Consider the following 18,706-nt stretch of genomic DNA (forward strand, 5'->3'; position numbering starts at 1 on the left):
TGATGTATTTGTCTAAACGTCCTCCCCTTTCATGTACGAACATAACAAGAGCGGCATATAACGATTTTACATCGCTTCAAACATTAAGAGGATTGAGATTTATGAACAAATCGTTGAACGTTGCAAGAGTTGTGCCCCTTTCTTCAAGACTCTCCATTAATGCTTTCCCATTTTCCCAAATAAGATGGATGAAATTGAGTGTGGCTGCTAGCTACTTAATTGTTCAAACATCAGAGTGAGTGTGTGAGTGAGTGATTTAGGTCTCAGAAACTCACGTGCACGAGCATCCTGTGGACAGACACCGGGAACTACGGCGCCTTAAGTGAGTGAGTGAGGTTTTACGCCCCTATTAGCAATATGACGGTGGGGCACACCAGAAATGGGTTTCACACACTGTGCCTATGTGTTTAATCGAACCTTGACGTGACAACGGAACACTTTAACCAACAGGCTACCCTACAGACTGGCCGGCCTGTGAAGTCGGTGATAGGAACTATAGTGTATATATATTGTTGTGTCAAAAGGGGTAACAATTCAAGTTTCTTGGCACATTGTGATACTGTAGTTTGTGATTCTGGACATGGATTAGATTGTTTTGTTTGTTGGTTGTTTACTGGCCTGTTGTTTACTGTTTACTGTTGTTTTTCAGCCGTATGACAGCGGTCTGTAAATAATCGAGTCGGGATCAAACATTCCTGTGGTCAACAGCATGAGCATCGATCTACGCAATAGGGCTACGATGACAACCAAGTCGGCGAGCCAGACCATCTATCCTGTTAGTCGCCTCTTACGACAAGCATGGGTTACTGAAGATCAGTTCTAACCCGGATCTTCACGGGTTTAGCGCAACGGTAGTCGTAACTATACATTAAGGTATGCTAGTTACGATCACCTTAACCCCAACATTGTTTGTACAACGGCACTCGGATCCGTCTTTCGACCAACAAAGGTTCCTGGGGAACAATTCCATCGGCATGGGCCTTACAAATGCTTCGGTCGGTGGGGTAGCCTAGTGGTTAAACCGTTCACTCGCCACGCCGAGGACCCGGGTTCGAATCCCCACATGGGTACAATGTATGAAACCCATTTCTGGTGTCCCCCGCCTTGATATTGCTGGTACATTAAGAAAAGCTGCGTAAAACTAAACTCATTCATTCACTACAAATACTTCAGACAAACATACAATGTCACATGTTTCAGTCTTCATCTGTTTATTTCGATTTAACGAAGAGACTTCCATCATTTAAAACACGGGTTTGTGTGCGCCGGCAGTTTGCCCCGAGCCTGCAGATCCACCAAACCTTGAACAAAAGGTGCATGTTTCTGATAATTGGCTAAATGTCGTTTTACAAACAAATTTCAAAGTAATATGACTGGCTATATTAATGAATTTCATTGATCATATTTCTCTTTAGACGAGTTTCACCAGCGCAGATAGCATTATAACGATATATGGGTTTGGTAAAGTGCTTACACTAATATTCTACTGGCTAGCGTACCAGTTATCGCCAACACCTCTCTGTAGCGCTTGCACAGACAGCTTGATTTTAACTCTCGTAGCCTATCGCTTTTGTGATGTGTCAATGAGTGAAATACTATGGACGTACAAGTCAATCTGTCTGAGCAAGCGCGACAGACAGGTGTTGGCGATAACTGGTAAGCGGCGATAACTGGTCGCTAGCCAGTAGAGCTACATGTACTAATGTTAAGTGTGTACCCTATCTTAATCCCTGTCTTTTACAGCAAAAAGGTAGGGGTTTATGCTGAATTACTTACAACGTATTGACTGATTAAACAAGAGAACGAGAAGCTCTTTCCGATCACACAAGTACGGAAATTACCGATGTTTGCCGAAGGAAAATAGAGGCCATACCCGCTAACACCGACTGAAAACCAGCATTGTAGTCACAGGCGACCTCGTTGCGGATGTAGTCAGACCTGGCGTCGGCGTAGTTGCCCCCGTTATCAGGACCCCCGACGAGAGCGCCCGTGAGAACGTTTGGGTTGGGACCGGGGTTGTTATAGTCGTTCCAGTTGCAGGGTTGGTTGAGATCAGAGCTGCAGGAGCTGAAATACACACCGGACAAAGATCATGCACCCTGTTTGTTGTTTAACGCCGCACTCAGCAATATTCCAGCTATATGGCGGTGGTCTGTAAATAATGAAGTCTGGACCAGACAATCCAGTGATCAACACCATGAGCATCGATCTACGCAATTGGCATACGATGGTATGTGTCAACCAAGTGAACGACTGACCACCCAATCCCGTTAGTCGCCTCTTACGACAAGCATGGGTTGATGTAGATCAATTCTAATCTGGATCTTCACGGGATCGTCACTGTTTTCAGTGAGGGCTGCAACGAAGTTCCTTGTTCTATGAGAACAGCAGTCCAAAGAGAGAGAAAAAAACATTATTACCAATTGACGCTTTCAGGTTGCTCACTCACTCATCCACTCACTCACCCACTCACTCACCCGCTCAGTCGCTCATTCACACTCTCACTCCTCACTCACTCACTCGCTCACACACTCAATCACTCATTCGCTCACACACTCAATCACTCACTCACCCAATCACACACTCACACGCCACTCACTTACCCACTCTCACTTCACTGACCTGGCGCGATGATGTGGTCGCTGTGGAGGGTAGTTGCCATATCCTACGACGTAGCTGCGGCCGGCCTCGTTGGCACCAAGCATGTAGTCTATCTGTGACAGCGCCCACTCCCTGTACTTAGTGTCCTCGATGCCGACATCGGCCGCCACCATCGCTATTAGAGCTGCATTGGCTGAAATAGACACAAACACAAACAGGAAATTACAAATGTATGCAAGCTGGAACCAGTTCTACTAATCGAGAGGCGGTGAGGTAACCTCGTCACGCTCGTCACGCCGAAGGCAGGGTTCGATTCCCCACACAGGTACAATGCGTGAAGCCTATTTCTTGTGTGATCTTGCTAGAATATTGAGTAAAAACAGCGTAAAACTCCACTCACTCACTCACTCACCTCAAATCACCAACCTCAACTGACTCACCTAAACTCACTAACCTCAACTCACCAACCTCGATTCACTCACCTCAACTCACTAACCTCAACTCACTAACCTCAATTCACTAACCTCATCTAACCAACCTCAACTCACCCACCTCAATTCACTCAACCTCAACTCACCAACCTCAACTCACCAAACTTACCTCAACTCACCAACTTCAACTCACTAACCTCAACTCACTAACCTTAACTCACCAACCTCAACCCACCAACCAGAACTCACCAAACTCAACTCACCAACCTCACCTCACCCACCTCAACTCACCAACCTCAATTCATCCACCACAACTTGCACTCCTGAACTCACCAACCCCAACTCACCCTCCTCAACTCACCAACCTCACCTCACCCACCACAACTCACCCTCCTCAACTCACTCACCACAACTCACCCTCCTCAACTCACCCACCACAACTCACCCACCTCAATTCACCAACCTCACCTCACTCACCCCGACTCACCTGTGTATCGAAGAGTGCCCCACTTGGCATACCACGAGAGTTCACAAGTGGGTGTCTTGGTTACAGAAGACCGATACCTGTTGACGAAGTTCTCGACCAGGGCCTTCAGTGCAGCGTCAGAGTGATTGGCCTCGTACATCAACAGCTGGAATAGGAACATACCAGCACTGACAAATGAAATATAATGTGACATTACAGAGACTTAAACATACAGATCAATTACATGTATGTTTGCATGAACCCTTTTCCCCCACGGGATATGCATGACGGGCTTTTAGCAATATTCCAGCAATATCACGGCGGTGGAACACCAGATACAGTACAACCAGAAATTATTGAGAATTTAAGATTGTAATTTTTTTTTTTTTACACTCATTACTCACGTATTAAATGTGAATATTAGCAGAACATTACTCCAGATTCAAAGACAGGTGAACAGTTAGTATTTTTTCAAGTCACCATGGGCAGCAATGCAGGCAGCAATGCGGCGGGGCATACTACTGATCAAAGAAGTTAGAAAGTCGTGGTCCATGCTGTCCCAATATCGGACCACCTCTTCTTTCATTTCAGCAATATTTGTCAGATTTTTCTTATTGACACTTTCCTTCATAAGTCCCCAAACATTTTCTATTGGATTTAGGTCAGGGTTATAGCTTGGCCAATCTAATAATGTCACATTTTGGGTCCGAAACCAAGGCCTGTGAATGCTTTGAACGATGTTTTGCTGGAAAATCCAAAAAATTCCATAGAACACGTGAGCAGATGGAGTAAATGTCCCTCGAGAATATCTGTGTACCACTCACTGTTCATATTCCCTTCAAATACACAGAGGGGCGTTGCCCCAACACAGATATGCCAACCCACACGTTAAATTTCGAACTGTACTTTGGGCGCTGATACAAAGGTTTTTCAGTTTGTTTGGTCCAGAATTTCAGTGTATTTAGAAACAGCCACACAGAACTTTCATCTGAGAAAATCACATTGTCCCAGTTAAAATTTCTATGCTGTAAGCACCAGTTCAACCTTCGCTCCTTTTGTTCAGGTTTCATGAACAGTGATGGAATTCCTCGACTTTTCTGCCAACCCATTGCATGCAACTCAGTTCTAATTATCTCCTTACAGACAGCCACAGTTCCTCTATCAATCATATCCAGCCTTAAGTTTTCTAAACTCCTTCGTTTGTTTTTAGAAACAAGAATACCAAGCCGCCTCCTGTCACCGACACTCAATTTTCTGGGCCTACCTGCGCCTCCCTGGTGCTCAACGCCATATCCATTTGCAATATTTTTCAAAACACGATAAACAGTGGACAAAGGGATGCCTGTTCTACTTGAAATCACTTTAGCTGATCTGATGTCCTTGTTATAATACTCTAAAATCAACTTCCTCTTCTCTAAATCATCCATACTGAGGATCACTGAAAATGTCGTCTGCTAACAAGTAAACAAAGGGGGATAACTCTTCACAAACTAATGAGAAAGGATTAACGGAGTTGTCTCTCTTGATAGCACTTGATAGCTGGTCAAGGTTGTTTATACTAGAAATCCAAATAAACATATTCCTAAAATTCACAATAATTTCTTATTTCACACGCTGTACCCATATCGGGAATCGAGCCCAGGTCTTCGTTTTCGCTTTAACCTCTAGGCTACCCTACGGCCCCTAAGGTATGAGAAATTTAGACAAATTGTGATATTCTCTATAAACTAAACACCTCAGCGGTAGAGGATACATGTATTTCTACTACCTTTTTACCAACGTTATTTGAAAAAATAGCTAAATAACTTTTACTTATGTTTATTGGCTGTTTAACGCCGCACTCAGCCATTAACAAGTAATTTTGACGGTGAAACATTTTGAATAGAAATTTCGTTCAAGTTCATATTTTGAATTAATAACGATACAGGGATATGATACATAATCAAATTTTCGTTCCATGCAAACATTTACACAAATTTTATAATATGTTTTTGTGTTTTGAAATACCTCGTACATTATTCTAAAACAAAGATTGGATACCACGTATATGCCGCTCGAAAGAGGTTACGTACAACCCTATATTTTCATATTACTGTATATGATCTGTCAAGCCATCACAGGTGTTCCTTAACTTCGTTTGAGAGGTCTGAATTTACCTGACATCCGACATTCTTGTTGTCCCAGGAAAACTCCACTTGATCGTTAGAGGAAATCAACTCCATTGCTCTCTCTTTATACACTGTCTCCCCCGTAGCGTTGTACAACCAGGCAGAGGCCCAGCAAAGGTCGTCCGTGAAGCCGCTCCAAGAACTAAGGGAGACAAGCAGTGTTGTTTGACTGCTGAATTTGAGTGAGTGACTGATTTTAATTTTACGCCGCACTCATCAATATTCCTGTCTGTAAATAATCGAGTCTGGACCAGACAATCCAGTGACTAACAGCATAAGCATAGATCTGAGTAATCGGAATACGATGACATGTGTCAACCAAGTCAGCGAGCCTGACCATCCGATCCAATTATTCGCCTCTTACGAAAAGCATGGGTTGCTTGAGTACCAGTCACTTGCTAGATATTTGAGTCGAATAAACTTTGGTGATAAGGAACAAAAATGAGTTGTCCTTTTGAGAGAACTATTGTAATATCTAACTAAATTCCAAGTTAACACACAACGTTTTCGCAGCATTGTAGGAAAATTGTAGATTGGTATCGTCATGACACAACGTTGTCACAACGTTAGTATAACGTCATGATACAACGTTGTGGGAAGATTGTAGATTGGTTACGTCATGCCATAACGTTGTGGGAAGGTTGTAGATTGATAACGTCATGATACAACGTTGTGGGAAGGTTGTAGATTGATAACGTCATGCCACAACGTTGTGGGAAGGTTGTAGATTGGTAACGTCATGATACAACGTTGTGGGAAGGTTGTAGATTGATAACGTCATGCCACAACGTTGTGGGAAGGTTGTAGATTGGTAACGTCATGATACAACGTCAACGTTAGTATTACGTTATTTTATAACGTAATGGGGTCGGTGGGGTAGCCTAATGGTTAAAGCGTCGGCTCGTCACGCCGAAGACCCGGGTTCGATTCCCCACATGGGTACTATGTGTGAAGCCCATTTCTGGTGTCCCCCGCCGTGATGTTGCTGGAATATTGCTAAAAGCGGCGTAAAACCAAACTCAGTCAGTCAGTCAGTATAACGTTATGTCACAACGTAATAACAACATTGCAAATTTACGTTGAGGAAACGTTATGCTCTGGGCTCCTCACAACGTTATAAAAAAACGTTTCTTCTAACTTGGTGCACGGTGGTTTTCTGTAAAACCTTTCACTATGTGATTCTTTCTTCACTATTCAGCTACAGATTCAGTAAACACGACCAAAACAACATGCAAATTGACGAATAAACATTGAAGTTAATTTCTTCTTTGTTTCTTACGTACTGTTAAATAGAACGCAAGACAGCGTAAAATACGGTAGCATCAAATAACTTAAACTTGTTGCGACGTAAAATGACGTATCACCACGTCAGGCCACAACGTTGTGACAACGTAAATTGGAGTCCACAGAATAACGCTGTAACAACGAAAGCATACGGCTGACTGACTGACTGACTGAGTTTGGTTTTACGTCGCTTTTAGCAATATTCCAGCGATATCACGGCGGGGGACACCAGAAATGGGCTTCATTCATTGTACCCATGTGGGGATTCGAACCCGGGTCTTCGGCGTGACGAGCCAACGATTTAACCAATGGACTACCCCACCGCCCCGAAGGCATACCGTGTGACAACTGTCTGACAACGTGAAATTGTTAGCTGGGTAATTTGTCCTTTTGAGTTCGTTACAACCGCAGTTCATTGAAATCGCAATATCACCGCGGGGGACACCCGAAGTGAACTTCGCACATTGTACCCATGTCGGGAATCGAACCCGGGTCTTTAGCGCGACGAGCGGACGCTTTAACCACTAGCCTACCCCACCGCGCCGTGACACATACACAATTACTGGGTACATCAACAAATGTATCTCACTTGTAGAAGTCTCCGGCCGGCACGCTGTCGGTGTAGGTTCCACTGTTGTTGTAGGCGAAGTCGTACAGAGACCGGGCGTTTTGCAACAACCTAGCTGAGTAGCCCTGGTCTAGATCGTGATAATTATAATGGCATTATCGAGAACAGCAGTAATGGTAATAATAACCAACGTGATACTACGAGTACCACATTATCATGTAAGAACATCAAAATTGTATAAATAATAATAAAGAAGAGGAATGTTCAATGACTGTACAATGTTGTTTGTACAACATAGCCAATGTACTGTTAGCATTTCTTCGGTAAAAGTGAGGTGAGGTGAAATTGGGTTTAACGTCGTGCCTGAGAATATTTCGCTCATATGACGACGTGCATGCGTGTGTATGTGTATGTGCGGCTGCTTGTACTAGCCCAGACTTAAGCTGGTTTTATAGTGCTAGCCCACTGAAATACCATGCCGCAGTGCAGCATGAATACCCCACTCAGACACATTATACTGACTCCGAGCGGACAAGTCCTTGTTGTACCCATTAATGCCGAGCGCCAAGCAGGGACCAACAAGTACCATATTTTAACGTCTTTTGGTATGACGCGGTCAGGGTCGAACCCGCGACCTTCCGCTCTCCGGGCGGACGCTCTTACCACTACACCACGGAGGCGGTCTCTTCGGTAAAGAGTCGCATTGTATCTTATCAACAAATTGTGCACGGACTAATATTTATAAACTAACAGTATAATAACAACAGTTATAAAATAGCAAGACATTGTTAATAAAATTTATAATGATATATACAAACATGTGACTAAATAACAAACTGCAGTACTTTGTGCAGTACTATTATCAAATTTAGTATTGAATATAACACTGCTAATTAAACTAACTAAATTATTAAATACTGAACATTAAAATATTAAATGAGATAAAAGAAACAACACTGCTAAAATAACAGCAACAAAACAACGAAAATAACTCTATGTTGTATCAAGACAAGCCATACGTCGTTCTTTATAATTTAATCTGCATAAACTGTGTCTTTATGGAATAGTTTTCTGATACCTTCACTTCTGAAAGCTATTGAAGCCGCGGCAAATGCAGCCGCAGTCTCGCCGGTTACGTCACTTCCGGGACTGCCAATGGTGACCTTGTAGGAAGGTCGTGCTGCGGTCATGTCCTCAGGTCTTGTCCACTGAGAGTGATCTGCATAACCATCCCCGACCTGTGAAAGACGTCCGTGGTCAGATTTTTAATCCAGTTCTACATGGTTATAATAAGATTATTCACTTCAACATGAACTATGATTCGTATTTAACATAATGTTATATCTGGGATCCCACATTTGACAACTTGAATATATTCATAAAAGCGTCAAAGCCTTGTCAGTATTGATCGGAAATCTCTCGAAGGACAGAGGCAATTGTATTATTTCGTGAGTCTTTTGTTTATACATCATCTCAATTTAAATATTTAATATAAGCGATGGTGCCCTTCACAAACGCATGCAAAGGCAAGTCAATTTTCACCAGGACTTATGGCGCGATTGGACATTTTTGTCACCGATGTTAAAAATTTGGAAATGCCCCCCACATATCAAAATTTACTATAAAAACATTGTGGTCATGAACGAGGCTTTGCTTATTCAATTAGTTAGTGTATATCCTACTGATAATTAAAAAACATATTTCATTTCTTTTGAAATAACATAGAGCTGACCTGAGCCCAGTATTCGTTGTGGTCACTGTCCCAGCACTTGAGCAGATAGTCCAGTGGCCACCTCAGGGAGTCGTACACGTTGGTCAGCTCGCCAGCTGCCTGGTACCCTGCCCTGAACTGGATCAACCCCCAGGCCAAGGTCGTCGTAGACCACGCCATGGGGAAGTTGAACTTGACATTGTCGCCAGCTGAACAACACATGAGTGAGAGAGTGAGTGAGTGAGGGATTGAGCGAGTCTTAAGGACACTTTGAACACTATGTCAGTTAGAACACAGTGTGGCGGTTGTATGTGGAGGAACGCTACAAGTGACACGGTCTTGGGCTTTTGTGAAAGCCAAGAGTCCGGGTGTGGTGCTAGCAAGGGATTCGAACTCAAACCCACACGAATTGGGCAACTAAAACAGTTGATATGTGGGATGTCTAAACGATTTCTGAAGAAATAGTCGAAATCATAAATTAAAAAATAATAAAATGACCATTAGAATGTGCATCATGTAGCAAGCGTCTACTGAGTATGGCCATGTCATATACGTGTACTGACCATCATACCAGCCTCCGGTGAGGTCTCTGTTGTTGTCGCTGCCGTCATTGAGGGCGGAGTCAGCTCTCCACGGTATTCTGTTGGTTGAAGGAAGGGGTCCCGATCTCTGGGCCTCATAGAACAGGATGGATTTGCCAAGGACGTCAGCGTAGGCGCCTGATACGGTTGCTGGAATGAGAGAACGAGTCATTCAATGAACACAGCTGTGAACAGTGTTATGTTAAAGGCACACTATCACGCCACATTTCTTTAAAATCAATATTGCATCCCTCTCATTAATACTATCAGCCCCCAGCGAACCTACCATATAATTGATTCCGAAAAAGATTACGTATTAACGTAATATGAAATTACAGTATGAATTAATGCAACGTTGCATTAAATCGACTCTCGCACTCTCTACCGACCGAAATTTATTTCAACCGAACTCCATAGAGTTATGTCCCTTGAAACGCTCTTTACGAATATCCTATAACGCAACTTGTGATTGAGGTCAGTTCAACAAACATATGCTTTAAGTGAGTCTAAACTTTTGATGAATAGTATGTTTTCAAGTCTATATTGTATTTTGCCCTGCAGCTTGTCCAATCTACATTGTGGGAATACATTTATGTTTAATAACAGCCTCCGCAATGTGACGCTGGTTATAAACGAAGCTCTGTAAATATTCGAGTCTGGACCAGACAATCCAGTGATCAACAGCATGATAATCGATCTGAACAATTGGGAACCGATGAAATGTGTCAACCAAGTCAGCGAGCCTGACCACCCGATCCCGTTAGTCGCCTCTTACGACAAGCATGGGTTACTGAAGGTTCATTCTAACCCGGATTTTCAAGGGTCACAAACATGTACGTGACACCACTGCATCTTAATCTTGTATTACCTGGGCAAGGTTGTCCATCAGAAGATGTCTTCGTGAAGACTAGTCTTGATATTACAACAGGAGACGTCCCAGAGACATCAGCGTTAAAGCCGATACACAACTCCTGTCCGGCCGATCTGTCACCGTTAGACGACTGGTTCTTGATGTAGTATACACGACTGTTCGACTGTGCGTTTGTCAGTAGGAAGTCATGAGGCTGTTGAGACATAGAGAATCTCACCCAAGTGTCTACTGATATCAATTATATCAACACGAGTTGATAAAGTTACAAATATCCGAGGTTTGCCGAGGATATTTTTATCTTTATCAACGAGTATTGATATAATTGATATCAGTAGACACGAGGGTGAGATTCTATTTATCATCAAAAATCATTCGTTGTGTAGTTTCCAATGAAAAATGCACATCTCTCCACATTGTACTTCCATTCGACTTGCAGTTCAGCGACGTCATAGCATTGTGACATCACCAAGTTCATGACGTCATAGCATTGTCTGGGCATTGTACAAAATCTACTGTCAAATGATATCTCCTAGGAGATATCATATGATCTCAAACAAGCGATATCTCCTGTGGAACACAGTTTGGGATGATAAAGACATATATGCAATGAAACCGGTGATGGGTAACGGAGCCGGGGTTTTTGGTTCTTTTGGTTGTAGTTAATTTAATGCTCCTCTTTCTGATCATTTGTCTTTGTTTAGTCTTGCATTGGTCTTTGCTTTGCTATTTTCGTATTCGTGTTTTTTGGTGTGTGTTTAATAGCAGTGAGTGAATGAGTGAGGATGGTTTAAGATGTAACGTCAATCTTCAGACAGATTCCATTTGACGTAAAGGGCAAAAGAACAGTTAAAGTTACAGACAGGAACTTAAATAAGGTAGTGACCAGATGTCCGCGAAATATGTGAGCATATCTTGCCATTTTTAGCAATATTCCAGCAGTATAAGGAGGCTGAACAGCAGATGGATCTCATATTATGTACCTATGCTGGATAGGACCAGGGAGTTCGAAAAGACGAGAGAACACTTTAACTAACTAACTAACTAAGCGCCTGTAAGCGCCAGCAAGGGTTAATAAAACTGGTTTGAGTCCCCATATTGTTTTTCCCCCGCCGTGATGTTGCTGAAATATTGCTACGTGAATTTCAGTTCACAAACTCACTTTATGCATCGTCATAATCTATAACACAAATTCTAGGAACGTAAAACATGAGCAGAGAAACATATGCTGTTGACTTTGTAAAAAAAATTATTTCAAGAAACAAAATCCCTGAGTAAATGCTTGGTCCCTAAATTCCAACGAGGTCAATATCAGAGAACCGCCAATCTCTAATATCTACAGAAAAGGATTACATAAATGAGTTGTGAGAATTCTTTGAATGGGTCCCTGAAAATCAGTGATGACACCAGGTGTTTGCGAAAAAGGCAAACATGCCCTACTCTTCCGGAAGCACCAGTGAGCAGGGAAGTCATATGTCATAGTATGGGATAGCAAGGGTTAACGTCATATTAACAAGCGATGTTTTATATCCAGTACATCTCCCTGTCTGTCATAAAATCTTGGGAAGGCTAAAAGGGGTCTTTAAAACCCCGATTCAAAGACTTAGTTTCATTGAAAACGTGTCGTAACGGTGTACTCACGGCGATGCTCTGTACATTGACGGAGAAGACCAACTTCATCTCCCAGCCACACAGTTTCACGTCCGGGGTGGTGCATATATTGGTGGAGACACCTCCGTTCCATCGGTCGGGAATAGTGTAGGGAAAGTTGGTGGCAGCAGCCACGGGAAGCAGGAATACTGCAAATATAACACTGAAACAAAAATACAGCGACATCAGTTACATTATAACACAAGTAGCATCATTATTTGCTGGCGATTAGGTGGCTGACTCTATAAGTGTGGGTTCGAATCCCGGATGTGACTCAAACCGAAAAGAGTACTAAAATCTGCACCTTACTGAGAAAATGTAATCCTAAATGTAACACATGTTTCCCGGGTCTGTGTAATTATAATGTAAGTGTGAGGTGGCTGAGTGGGTTAGATGGCTGACTTCGTGAGCTGGCGATTAGGTGCCTGACTCTGAGAGCGTGGGTTCGAATTCTGGACCCAACCTAACAACAGTACAACCAGTCTCGATTACCCACACTACAGATTCCATTGAGTGTAAAAAGCAAAACTGTGATAAAAAAGCAAAGCACCGGGTGTTCCCCCAAAAGGGTAGGAATACCTACCTATAGCGCCACATTATGTTCCGACATGACTTTGAACATAAAGTCTATTTATTTCATGTTTAAAAAACAAATATTTAATAAACTCTGTCAAAAAAGAAACGCAACCCCTGTCCTCAGATATGAAAAATTCGTTTGAATGAAGTTATTGCTTCCAAACTAAATTTTATTCGAATGTATTGAAATGATACACGTAATTAATGAAGATTACCATCCAAACAACTGCATTTGTACGCATAAGTGTATTTTATTGCTTATTCCGTCACAACGCATGAAATGACCCTCATGGTGACTTCGCACAAAAAAAACACATGCAAATCATGAAAATGGCAGTTAATGTAGTGTGTATAAAGCCCATGTGCTTCCGTATTATATTCATTCATTTGTCGCCGAAAAGCTGTGTTAAAATGCCACGATTGAGTGCTGCCGACCGAAATATCGCCATTGGTCGTGTTCAAGCCGGAGAAAGTTTTGGAACTGTTGCACGGCACCTAAATGTTCACAAAACAACGATACCCCGACTTTGGAGCCGCTACAACAACTTCAATTTGACCAACGATCGCCCGAGAAGTGGAAGGCCAAGAATCACGACCCCCCTTCAAGATCGGTACATCCGGGTCCATCACCTGCGTAATCGGCATGCCCTACCAACCGTGACTGCCACACAAATACCAGGTTTGAGGAGAGTGTCAGCTCAAACGATTAGGAACCGTCTGAAAGAAGCGGGTTTACGTGCCTGTAGACCAGTTGTTGGACCTGTACTACGCCCCTACATCGACGCCGACGACTCAGGTGGTGCAACAACGTAAGGATATGGACTTTACAAAACTGGAGGCGAATCTGGTTTGCTGATGAATCACGTTTTCTTTTGCAACGTCACGACGGAAGACAGCGTCTGTATAGGAGACGTCATAAACGTTTTGCGCCCATCTGCGTCCGACAGGTGGACAGATTTGGCGGAGAAAGCGTCATGGTTTGGGGAACCATCTCATACAACCAGAAATCAGACTTGGTGATCGTTCAGGGAACCTGACAGCCCAACGTTACATCAACCACGTGTTAGAGCTTCACCTTCTCCCGATTATTGACCAACAGACACAGATTTTTCAACGGGACAACGCCCGGCCTCATACTGCACGTGCAACAATGAACTTTCCGCAGAATTCCAACGTCAATGTCTTGCCATGACCCTCTAAATCACCAGACCTCAACCCTATTGAACACCTGTGGGATACTCTGGATCGACGCGTACGTCAACGTCAGCCGCCGCCACAGACGCTGCAACAGCTCGCCGTTGCACTGCAGGAGGAGTGGAGAGCCATTCCCCAGGAAAGAATCCGGCGTCTTATCCGTTCTTGTCCAAGGGGATGCCGTGCAGTGATTGCAGCGCGTGGTGCTCATACGAGATACTGAGAAAGACGCCCCCCTGGTGACAAACTGGTGTCTGTGAGATGACTTTTGAAATGACAATTTTAAACATGCCCATCTGGGTTATTATTCTGCCAAATTTCAGACTTCTGTCTTAAATAATAAAAATGCCGTGTCGTCCTCAAACTTCAGATCAAAATATCTAAAATACAGGGGTTGCGTTTCTTTTTTGACAGAGTTTATAAAGGAAACATTATCTCCTTAACAACTGAAACATACACCAACCATACCTCATCGTGAAGTCTGCAAATCTGATAAATTGACGCTCACTACACCTGCATTGTAATGATTGCTTATGTAAATTTTGTTACATACATACGTACATATCTGTCCCCAAGCCCATTTGTTCTCCACGTGTAACACATTTTTTTGTCACGTGACACAGTTTAACCCTCTGATTGGTCAAGAACAGATCTCGTAGTCAACGCTCGACGCGCATTATGTAAACCAAGTAAAAACTTTTTGTAAATAGAAATATCAAAAAGTGTCCTTGCTGACATAATCAAGTGGGAATGCATAATGCCTTCATGCGATATACGTTGCAAGTATTCAGGCAAAATATCATATTATACAACTGATCTCATTACCAAAAGGGGCGGTGGGATAGCCTAGGGATTAAAGCGTTCCCTCGTCACGCCGAAGACCTGGGTTCGATTCCCCACATGGGTACAAAGTGTGAAGCCTATTTCTGGTGTCCCCCGCCATGATTATTGCAGGAATATTGCTAAAAGCGGCGTAAAACCCAACTCACGCACTCACTCCTTACCAAAAGGACATGGTTAATTTAATAAGAAGAACCCTCTACAGATGTGATCATATTTTTATGCGAAAGGTTTCTCACTGCGGGATGTGCTAAATGGTATTAACTCAGTATCAGACGAATATTGATATTGTACAGTCAGTCCACCAATTCATTATTACATGTTCTTATTTTCACGGCTTGTTATATTTACTACGTACAACATCATGTATATATGTAAACCTACACATGTATTATGGAGCGGCATTAATATAAGCCATTTAGGCTAGTTTGCCAATCCTTTTCTGAATAAAATATACACAAATAACTTAATTAAGCACCTCCGGTATTTTTGCAATGATAGGTTTTCAACAAGTACATAAAACTTCTCGTGGTGACCGCAATGGAGAAACAGTTTTTTTCTGACCCGTATGAAGGCCAAACTATTTGGAATCCATGTTGATTGTATAATGATAATTGGTCATTTAAAAAAACAACACTGATTTTCATACAAAACCATGTCTGTACAAGTATGGCACTGAAATGTTTAATGTTGAATTTATTAGTGAATGTGAACCTCAAAATGTCATTTTTGCGTGACTTACACGATTCAAAGTCAATACCGAGTGTAACCTCCATGTGACTGTATGACAGCCAGCACTCTCCTCCTCATACCCCCTGTCAGCCTCCTGGTCTCCTGAAGGGTCAGTCTACGCCATTCCTCGTGTAAAGCAGCTTCCAACTGGGCCAGGTTCTGTACAGGAAGATCCCTTTGTTGCACACGTCGACCAATCATGGCTCGGATATGCTCCAAAGGGTTAAGGCTCGGGGCTTATTCAATCGTGAGATGTATCAGGTGGTGCTTAACTAAGTTCTTTGTGTATGTTTAAACCAGATGTGACCAGCATGCCATGTGGTCCAGTACTGCGTCATATTCCTTCAGCACAGACGGCTGAAACAGGTTCATCAAATATACACCGACGAGACAATTGTTTGTGACGTAAATACACCTCGTGAGGCATATCAATACGCCAGCAGATGGTTCACTCGTATGTTACATTGGGTTGGAGGTTTATCAGAGCATAGCTTCATGGCGTGGAACTACAAGACACAGAATCCTTTCCAGAACAGACCACATTTACATGTGTTACGTGCATGCTAGCCTTGAGATCTGTATGACAGGCCTTACTTTGATAATTCTGTGTTTATAGCGGAATCACGTTAGATATTGTGGTGGCGTGGTGCCAGGCTACAGACGGCCACTACACACAACACAGTGTTGAGATATTAAAACCTCAGGGAAGAGGTTACACACCACGTACATTCACGAAACATCCATGGTTTATACACGAATAAACGCGACATGACAGCGGAATTCAAACAACGCTTAGTTTTCGTATATTGTCGGAAAGTTTGAGAACACGTTGAAAATGGGGCGTGTTTATTTTCTTCTTGATTTTATCAAATTGAACATCTTTTCACAAAAAAGATAACGTGTACAGAATGTCGTCATTGTATAAAATAATGTGTGGAGGTGTACGATTGGCGAATGTTTAATGAAGTGAAAACTTAGATCATTCTTTCTTTTGGTAATACATGCAGCCTGTGTGCGAAATATTTTCCAAATTTTGCTAGTCAGTCAGGCAAGCTATGCCTGAAAGTTACTAGCCCACAAAATAATTCACTACCGCGAAATTTGAATGTAGAAAGTAAGCAAAATGATTACGAATAGGTAAAATACCATAAAAACCAAATGACCCCATGAAAATTCACTAGCCAGTCGGGCCAGTGCCTGTGAAGATTTACTGGCCCGACAGGATTTTTACTAGCCACGGTCTAGCGGACCAGTGGCTATTCGCACACTGCATGCAGATGTATATTTTCGGACACACTTGACTATTCTGGAAAAATGTACCATTTCAAGAATTGACACAAGCGGGAATAAATCTCACCTCATTTTGACAGGGGTCGGACTCCAAACATGTTTCAGTCAGCTACAACATCGACAACAACTCCCTGAGTTGTCTTACGTGCGTCATCGTCATATGTAGATACGGATGTGCGTTAACTTTATATGTAGATATGTTGTGTTTCATCACTGTATACGGGGACATCCGTGTCACTTTGCGCTGGAGTAAGTGTTCCGTGTCGGATAAAGCCGTCATACCTTGACTAGTGTGACACTGACATAAGGGCCATCCCATTGCATCCGGGCACTGCGTTAGGCCCGTGCCTGCCACGTGATGACTGAAATGGCAATATCATTCAGGTCCGGTTTTGTTGATGACTGTTAATGGTTTTGTTTGTGTTATTATGACGAAGTATTAAGGCATGCATCACTGATCCTCTTTCTCCTCCTCCATTGATGTCATTGTCTCCTGTTATCATGATGATCGTTCGTCATATGAGCGAAATATTCTCAAGCACGACGTTAAACCCGATTTCACCTCACCTCATGATGATCGTATAATGTTGACAACTGACAAAGTGAGTTGGTTTCACTCCGGATTTCACAGTTTTGCAGTGGCACTACTACTACTTCTTCTACTACTACTACTTCTACTACTACTACTACTACTACTACTACTACCACCACTACTACCACCACTACTACTACTACTACTACTACTACTACCTACTACTACCACTACCACTACTACTACTACTACCACTACTACTACTACCACTACCACTACTACTACTACTACTACTACTACTACTACTACTACTACTACCACTACTACTACTACTACTACTACTACTACTACCACTACTACTACTACTACTACCACTACCACTACTACTACCACTACTACTACTGCCACTACCACTACTGCTACTGCTTCTGCTACTGCTACCACTACCACTACTACTACTACCACTACTACTACAACTACAACTACTCATATTACAACTACTACCACTTACCCGTGGAAGTTCGGGTTATACTATTGGTCTTCTGTAACCCATGCTTGTCGCAAGAGGCGACTAATGGGATCGGGTGGTGAGGCTCGCTGACTTGGTTGACACATGTCATCGGTTCCCAATTGCGCAGATCGATGCTCATGCTGTTGATCACTGGATTGTCTGGTCCAGACTCGATTATTTACAGACCGCCGCCATATAGCTGGAATATTGCTGAGTGTGGCATAAAACTAAACTCACTCACTCACTCACTACTACTACTACTACCACTACCACCACCACCACCACTACTAATACTGCTGTTACTACTAATTCTACTCCTACTCTTGCTACTACTACTACTACCACCACCACATCTACCACCACTACTACTTTCACTACTACTACTACTACTACTACCACCACCACTACTACTACCACCACCTCTACCGTTACTACTACTACCACCGCCACCACTACTACAAGTACTACTACTACTACAGCCACTACTACTACTACTACCATTATTATTACTAAAACATTTTTCGCGTCGTATCCACCACTAAGCAGTGTTCATGACGCTACATTAATCCAACATGTTATGGCCAAATTCATTCTCAGATTCAAGGGACGAATATATGGAGTAAATGTGTCTGTTTACATTGTGTTAGTGAGTGAGTTTGGTTTTACGCACATGGTAGTAATTCTCCAGCACTGCCATGGCGGG

The 18,706-nt window shown here is 42.7% G+C and overlaps 1 protein-coding gene across 1 annotated transcript; it reads right to left on the bottom strand.

The window, feature by feature from the left end:
- Positions 1-1,194: 1,194 nt before the first annotated feature.
- LOC124266985 (endoglucanase 14-like) lies at positions 1,195-17,093 on the bottom strand. The gene is made up of 12 exons (XM_046701827.1): positions 17,028-17,093; positions 12,320-12,491; positions 10,679-10,874; positions 9,793-9,960; positions 9,251-9,438; positions 8,597-8,756; positions 7,540-7,648; positions 5,655-5,808; positions 3,520-3,664; positions 2,623-2,794; positions 1,874-2,067; positions 1,195-1,301 (listed from the first exon to the last, which is right to left on the bottom strand). Exons 1-12 carry the CDS (start codon positions 17,030-17,032, stop codon positions 1,240-1,242), a joined length of 1,725 nt encoding a protein of 574 aa, XP_046557783.1. The 5' UTR covers positions 17,033-17,093; the 3' UTR covers positions 1,195-1,239.
- Positions 17,094-18,706: the final 1,613 nt, after the last annotated feature.

Source organism: Haliotis rubra, unplaced genomic scaffold (assembly GCF_003918875.1).
Source record: "Haliotis rubra isolate DU_JTF1 unplaced genomic scaffold, ASM391887v1 Scf1290, whole genome shotgun sequence".
Taxonomy (NCBI): domain Eukaryota; kingdom Metazoa; phylum Mollusca; class Gastropoda; order Lepetellida; family Haliotidae; genus Haliotis; species Haliotis rubra.